Source organism: Adiantum capillus-veneris, chromosome 21 (genome assembly GCF_014529385.1).
Source record: "Adiantum capillus-veneris isolate H3 chromosome 21, ASM1452938v2, whole genome shotgun sequence".
Classification (NCBI taxonomy): Eukaryota; Viridiplantae; Streptophyta; class Polypodiopsida; order Polypodiales; family Pteridaceae; genus Adiantum; species Adiantum capillus-veneris.
The window spans coordinates 13,003,116-13,011,321 of NC_140951.1; the positions used below are offsets into that span (position 1 = coordinate 13,003,116).

The 8,206-nt window shown below is 43.5% G+C and overlaps 1 protein-coding gene across 2 annotated transcripts in view; it reads left to right on the forward strand.

Moving 5' to 3' along the window:
- The window catches only part of LOC147430560 (ARM repeat superfamily protein), a 230,405-nt gene extending 222,528 nt beyond the window's left edge, over positions 1–7,877 (forward strand). Inside the window, exons 20-24 of one of the 2 annotated variants that reach the window (XM_086493156.1) lie at positions 5,555–5,742; positions 5,819–5,930; positions 6,441–6,598; positions 6,898–7,014; positions 7,276–7,877. In XM_086493156.1, coding sequence (XP_086349282.1) covers positions 5,555–5,742; positions 5,819–5,930; positions 6,441–6,598; positions 6,898–7,014; positions 7,276–7,491 — 791 coding nt within the window. In that variant the 3' untranslated portion in view covers positions 7,492–7,877. Of the gene's footprint in view, positions 1–5,554; positions 5,743–5,818; positions 5,951–6,440; positions 6,599–6,897; positions 7,015–7,275 lie in introns of those variants that run through there. The other variant, XR_015185630.1, reaches the window with a different exon arrangement.
- Positions 7,878–8,206: the final 329 nt, after the last annotated feature.

Consider the following 8,206-nt stretch of genomic DNA (forward strand, 5'->3'; position numbering starts at 1 on the left):
TTTAAATTCTATCAAACAAGATTTACCAACAAAAAAGTGTGTGTGTGTGTGTGTGTGTGTGTGTGTGTGTGCAGGAGCCTGTGAAAGAACCGCCCTGCACGTGAGCCTGCCCTTGTGCGCGGGCAGCCGTTGCCCTGTGGGCTCTGTTCCTTGCCCACCTTCTGTTGCTGCTCGCCCTTTGGCTATGTGGGACCTACTGTAGGTGGCCTCATACGAGTTGGTCAGGTGCTACAAACATCAGTACAGGCAAAATTCGGCTGGGCCCACTGGTCGCGAACCTGTTGGTTTGGTTTGTTGTGTGTGAGTGGTGTGTGTGAGAGGCCGAAAGTTATCCAGCAACAGGGTTCTTGTATAATCAGGTTGTGTGTGTGTGAGTCAGATTTACAAAAAAGTGTGTATTTATAGCAATCAAATATCAAAATCCCCCAAAAAAGAGTGTGTGTGTGTGTGTTAGCTTAGCATGGATTCGGCTGAGCAGTGTATATACAAGCGCCGGAAGGCCATGGAATCTTCGAATATGGATGCTTTAAGCCTTATCAAAGAATGTTTGCATGAGGACTTTGAGGATGCACGTCAAGCGTGGAAAGGATCCGCTCCCGTCATGGAAGTGCGCATCCTTATACAGGAGCTTATGGATCCTGTTGCTCAATATGCACTTAACGCGGTGATTCTTTTTTTCCCGGGTAGAATACCTACGGCTCAGGATGTAGGCCAATGGGTTGATTTCCTGCTCAAACGGCCATTTTTCCATTTTCCATTTCTCGCCCACTGTATATACCATATCAGAATGCATAGTTCTTTGATTGCATCTCCTATAATGTGCGTGGGTTATGCAATCACGACAAGTGGCGGCTAACCTGGCACTATGTACATACATGTCAAGCGGACATCGTGGTTCTTCAGGAGCATAACCAGCATCAATTTGCAGGATAGACCTCTTACCTTGCGGGCTACTGGATAGCTTATGCAGGCTCAGTCGACTATTCTGGCGTGCTTATACTTGTTCGACACGAACTCTTCCCGACGTTGGTTTTCAATGACCCGGCTGGGAGATGGATGGTCATCCAATGTTTTGTTAACGGAGAAGTTTTTGAATTTGGAGGCTTATATGTATACACAGCTACTGCAGATAGGGCACGGTTGTGGAGTGCTATCTCCTCTTATTGTTGGCGTTCTAATGCATTTCTTTGTGGGGATTTTAATAATGCACCTAACCTTGCGGATAATACTACTGGGCATTCTCACATGCTTCATACGGAAAGGCAATCATGGAATCAATTTATGTTGACATGTAATGGGCTTGATTTGTGGCCCCTATCGCATGCGTCTTATCCAGGATTCACTTTTCAACATAATGCTCAATCTATGTATCGCGCTCGGCTAGATCGCTGGTATCTTTTTCACATGCAACAGTATGATGACTTTGTATGCGAGCTGAGGATTGATTATGCTATGTGTCTTTCGGATCATTTTCCTGTATGCTTGAAACTTCGTTTTGGCTCTTTTGATGCTAATGATCGGAGGCTTTTGCATGTCAATAATGCTTATCTCAAGCATGCGCCTTTTCGCGCTATGATTGTGGATATCATCCCGCCTTTGATCTCCCAGATGTATGTTGATATGGACATAGACTGGTTCCGCTTTGCTATGCGTGTTCAATGTGTTATCTAGGATTATGGCAGAGATTATTTGTCACAATTAAGGGAACAGGTTAATCAGGCGAAGGATGCTTGTAGCAGACTAATGCACTTGGCGAATCATTCTTCTCTTACTGACACTCAAGCGACTGAGTTGCTTTCTGTTCGCGCTATGTTACGGCACAATGATGAGAGGAAACTGGCCAAATGGCAAACTCGAGCTTGACAACAAGCTTTTGCAGATAAAGGATGTTCTTCTAAACAATTTTTCCAGCATTTGCATCACTCTAGGCAGTCTCAAGCTATACGGAGAGTTAAATTACCATCAGGGGAATGGACCTCCACTTTACAAGAGCTAGCACTAGCCCTACATTCTCATTATGGCAAGATTTTTGAGGCCCCTTCTTCTCCCACGAGAGCAACTTGCCAAGCGCGTCACATGTTTCTATCACAAGTTACTCCCATCCTTTCGATGCAGCAGGCTCAAGACATGGAAGTTGTTTTCACTGAGCCGGAATTGCATGCCAGCTTGCTTGATTTGGGTCGATGGAGAGCTCCTGGTTGGGATGGTCTATCTGTGGATTTTTTCTTGTCCTTATGGGATTATTTGAAATTGCCTCTGTTGTTCATGATGAATACAACTTGGGAACAGCAGGAACTACCCTCCTCTTGGAAAGAAGGTTTGCTCAAACTGATACCTAAGCATGCATTGTGCGAAGAATTCTCTCATTGGCGGCCTATTACACTTATGCCTGTGGTATATAAATTAATGGCAAAAATGCTAGCTAACCGACTCAAGTGCTTTCTGCATGAAGGCTTGCATCAATTTCAATACGGCTTCATTCCACGACGTCAAATTACTGATAACCTCGCGAATGTCATCATTTGTATGGAATATGCAAAATACACTTGACAGGATGTCTTGGTCATGTGGGTTGACATTGAAAAGGCCTTTGATATTGTTCTTTGGGATTATATTGCGGATACCATGCAACACTTGGGATTTGGGCCTAGGATATCCCGTGTCGTGCTTTTCTTGTATGCACACAGCACTGCTGCGGGCTTGCCGGATGGATCTCTTACAGAATCTTGGCCTTGGGGACGGTCAGTGAGGTAGGGCTGCCCTTTGAGTGCTCTGCTTTATGCGATCGCTAGTTACACCCCTTGTTTATGTATTTGGATTCCTTGACTTCGAGTGGCAAGCTACATGGCCTGACTTTACCTTCGGGATGGCAATTTGCTGGTCAGGCCTATGCGGATAACTCTTTGTTTATGCCTCGTAATCACTATGATGATGTACAGCAAATTATGCATACTCTTCACTTGTTTAGATTGGCAGCGGGTCTCAAAGTTACTTTTGGAAATCCAAGCTATTGTCTCTAAAGGAGCGTGACTGGCATAAGGTATTGTGGCGGCCTAGGGAGATTGCTCCTCCACATGTTTTGGTTCACCATTTGGGTTATCCGTTGGGTTGGAATGTATCTGCTATGCAGAAACTGGATTGAGTGCTTCAACTTCTACATTCCAAGTTGAATTATTGGAAATTGGCCACTTCATGTACGTCTCAAGGTTGTTCAATGCATCCTTGTGGCTTATGTGCAGTTTGTTATCCTGGCCTCGATTGCGCTTGCAGTCCCTCTTGTCCAATATTTTAGAGCATTTTTGGCGGACCTCATCTACCAAGAAGGGTCTTCGGCTTCTCTCTATGGACAAGTTGTGTTCTCCCAAGCGGCTTGGAGGGTTAAATGTTTTGGACTTGCGACATCATCTTTTGGCTTGGAAAGCTATGCTATTGCCAGTTTTGGTGGAGCCGCAGCAACCCTGGGCTCTCATGGTCACACATTTGTGTACGCACATTGTGACCCCAGCTTTTGGTCATTGGCAACCGATTTATTGGGATGTTGTTTTTGGAAAACTTGAAGGACACATTCCTGGATGTCCCTTTACTTCTTCTCTCATTGTTGATTGGAAAGTTGTCACTTCGCATTTGGCTTGGAATGGTCGACCATCCTCTGTGGGTAACTCTCTTTGTTTGGAGAGTCTACATTGGACCAGGGCCTTCGCTTCGACTTTCGACTTTGGTTCAACGGTCTCCTTTATTTTCTTGCCCAAAAAGGAATCTGTCAGGTGCATCAGGTGCTTGACGACTCGGGTTATGTTCTTTTGTTCGTTGATGCAGTGTCCCGCTTTCGGTTGGGTCCTCATTATTCTTCTCTTCGGCGGGAAATTCAAAGGATGCTTGCTGATCACTCACCCATTCCTCCTTTGGATGTGGACTCTCGCTTCTCTGATTGGAATTTGGCTACTACTAGATTGGATTGCATCTCAGCTGGCAGTGTATATGCCATCCTTCAGTCTGATATATGGATTGTGCATCATGGTAATCAGCTGTGGTTGCTCTCCGAGTCATCCTTGTGGTGGCAACACACAATGTCTTGTATTTGGCAGAGTTATCTACCTTTGAAGGAACGGGTTTTTTTGTGGCGTTGCTTGGTGGGAGCTCTACGTGTTGGTAGTGTGTTACATGCTCGGCATATTGCGCCTTCCCACTGCCCCAGATGCCTTGAAGCTGAGGAGACCATGCCACACTTACTATGGCGTTGTCGCCACTCCAGAGCCTTCATTCGGCAAGTGTCGACTGCTCTTCGGCTGCGTTTTCTGTCCAGCTCTTTTCACAAACGCTTTTGGCTTTTTTGGGTGCTTCAGTCATCGCATTCTTAGTTTGCGGTGTTCTTCACCTGGGTCAGATTTTGGACTCTGTGGGCCATCTGGCACCATAGGAACTCCTTAATGTTCCAAGGCACTTATGTTGACCCCTTCCCCTATTTCAAATCATCTCTTGGTGAAGCACTACATTTTGCTTATGACATTGGAGACATCACTCTTGGTGCCTATTGGATTTACTTTGACTGTTTCTAGCTTACGGAGCCTCATAGTGCTCCGCTCTTTGTATCCCTTTCGTTTCGTGGGTTTTCCTCACTTTGAGGTTTCCCACTTGTAAAGTAATCAAAGCAGATTTACAAAAAAAGTGTGTGTGTGCAGGCCTGAGTAGAGCAAAAGAGATTAGAGTCGCCGTTCATTGTCCTGGTTACTGACCTCATATCGGCATAGGAGGGCGATATTGGATATCAGAGCTAGATACCAAACGTGACCAAAGACACTTGCAGGAGAGAAGACAGTGGACTACTGACTACCAACGTGTGGAGATCATGCGAGTCCTTGAAGAGGGCTTTCCTATGTAATCCAGACTATACCCTCCCCCACTACAACAAGATGGAGCTGACTAGGAGTCCTTAAAGAGGGCTTTCCTATGGACTCCATACCGTAACTCCCCATTGCGCGACAAGATGGAGCTGACTAGGATTGCATTTTCCAGAGATGTACTCTCCCAGACAAATAAATGAATTGAGTACCATATTGAATAGGGTTTCATCCAGTCCCCCTAATTATGCCTTATACATCGATCCCTAGACATTGCCACCTCACAGTGGAGACTCTTTGTGGTCTCTTATGACATCTGGATGACACTGATATAGCGTACATGGTTTTGTCTCAAAGGTTAATTCTCTATGAGACTACAATAAATTAGTTGCGTCTTTCTTTCTTTGTGTCTTTCTTTCTTTCTCAAATTAGTCTTCACGTTCTGTGCGGGAAAACCCTCAGCACAGATTGACTGGGACTAGGAGAGTGGCTGAGCAAGATCCTCAACCAAGATTGGGTAGCGAACCTCTGGTGCAGATGGCAGGCTAAGCACATTCACACATTTCTTTTTGGGTTAGATTACTCTAGAGGAATTTTCAGAGAAGTTCTTTGATAAATGGTGTAGCAGAGTTACTATTTCTGGGATTCATTTGTATATCAATTTTGTACCCAGAATAAAGAAAATTCTTATGTTTCCATTGTTACATTTGGAGCAGCGGCAGTAGCCCTGGAAGAGTTTGGACACAAGGAAGAACTTGGCCCTCTGTTCATTAGGACATTGAGTGCTTTTACGGAAGCAGAAGTAATTGCAGCGATGAACTCGTCATATGCATGTGACCAGGAACCTGATGTTGTGGAGGCTTACATGGGCTTCACATCGGCATTTTTGCGCTGTTGTCCCAAGGTACGGCTCTATTATACAGTTTTGATAGGTTTGCAAATCATGCAGGTCTTAGATGGTGGTCAGTGCATTGCTGCAGAATGTTTTAGTTGCAGCTGGCTCTCTTCTTGAAACATCCTTCAAAAAGGCTACCATATGGTGTACAGCAATGCATCGAGGAGCAGCTCTCTCAGCCATGTCATTTATGTCTCGTAAGTACCACATATGTCTCGTAAGTACCACATATCTTTTCTCTACTAAGGTTTTTCGTAACAGTGATGTTTTGAAATCAGTGAATATTCTTTAGTTCTCGAGATGTTAGAACCACATGCACTAGTTTTGTCCTCTTTACAGTCAAAATATTCAATTCACCTTGACAGCTCAAGGCATTATGGAGTCCAAACCCTTCAAGCTTTGTCAAGACCAATGTCCTTGTGATAAACATTGTTAGATGTATTGTGAAGGCAGCCAAGAGCTAATTGAAGGGTCTTTCAGCTGTCAAGTATTTGGTTCACGTCTTGCAGTTAGTGCAGTCTTGAAGTGAGGGATAGAGTTTCATAAAATAATTGCTTGCATGTTGGTTTTTTTGTTTTCAGTTGGCTACTCTACACAGGCCTTTCTCACAAAAGTTGTTATTTTTTATGATGTTCACCTCCCTTGCTGACAGCTCAATAGTGCTTTGAAGAGGGTGCTTTGATACTCCGTGGTTTTATGATTTTCAGGCTTTCTGGAGGCTGGCGCATCTTGTCTCGTGACATCTGGAATTACCGTGCAGGAGCTCTCTTTTGTGGATCTTTGTTTCAAGATCTGTGCAGAGTGTGGGGAGAGTGCTATTTGTGGAGTATTCTATGCCCTACTTGGCGTTTCTGCAATGACCAGAGTAAGACCTAATTTCCAGAATAACCTATGTATGGAGTTTTGGCAGTGATAACAATGTATAGTATTCTTAGCAATGATGGTTTGTGAATTATTTCCATCCTGAAACTGTTATGCCAACCTGTAAGGTTGTTGTGTACCTCTTCAGTGTCAGTTGGAGCCTAATTCTTGTTAGGATATGGTAATTGGGTGCTACTGAAAATTGACATCTTCCTACTATGGTCTGTCTTATTTGGCAAGCATTGTGGGGGTAGAATTTCTGCTGCTCAGCTAAAAATTCTGAACGCCCTTTGGCTCCTGTAGGTTCACAAGGCTTCAATAATTCTTCAGCAGCTTTCGGCGGTCTGTCATTTCAGTGAGAATACAACCTGGAAGCCTAGACTAGGCTGGGGTGCTTTGCAAGCCTGGCTTGCAAATGTGGTATGGCCTTCTTATAGCATGAGCATTGAGTTATCCTGAGTTACTCTTGTCCAATGCATGATGCTTGTGAATTATGCAGCAAGATAAGCTTCTATAAAAGAAAATGATTCTCTGTGGGTACTTTCTCATCTTTTTTTAAAACTGAGCAGTAGATCCAGCTTTAGTGCAGACTAATGAAATAAGATAATCCTCAAGAAATAACAGGCGATCTACTGCTTTTTGTTAAAAAAAATTAACAGCGTGGTTCGTTTGGTTGAGCAGGTGCAAAATCTTCCAGCTGAGTATCTGAGACCAGGAGAGGCTGAGCAGTTGATCCCTTCCTGGTTGAAAGCAATGGCAGCTGCATCTTCTGACTACTACAGCCAAGTTGCATCTGGTAGACACATGCAAGGCGATGGAGGCCGCTCCTTAAAACGCATTGTTCGTGAGTTTGCAGATGTACATAGACACACAGCCCCAAGTTTTGGATCAATATGAAAAGGGGGTTTAGCCATCAGTCATATATGAATTTTTATGTTGTAGGTCCCTTGTATCGAGACTTGTAAATAAAAATTGAGGAATTTTGTTAGCCTCTCTCTCTCTCTCTCTCTCTCTCTCTCTCTCCCAGGAAATTGGGCTTCAATTCTCCTAGTCAATCAATGTCACCGGGTCTAAAAATCCTTTAGATACAACTCTTGGGGGAAAAACCAGCAGTGCAGATAATGTGTTTGCTTATCTGCTTTGTATGTACTGATTTCGCAGTTATGACCTAAATTTTTCATTATAGAACATTCCCAGAAATCTCTCAAGAATGTGCTTCAAAATTGCTTCACATCCTTAATTCGATGATTCTATCACTAAATTTGCAAAATTCTTGAATGGTATCTTAACTTTCCTAGGCATTTTCAGACATCACAGTTTCAAAATGCAGCTTGCTATGCATTTTTTAATTGAATCATCTCTATAAATGGCAGAATGTAATATGACTATTCAAGATGAAGATATACACTATATTTGTTTTGCATACCTTTCTATAGTTTCCGAAGAAAACTCTATATTGATTCTTGGCGTCTATGGTCTGAAAATGCAAGTGGGTAACCTCATAAATCCATTTGCCTATACATTCTTCCCAAAAGTTCTCAAAGTAATACCATTACTTGGTGAATTTTCTGGTTTGAACAGTCTGTGATTGTTAGCACATCATGTTGTTGTG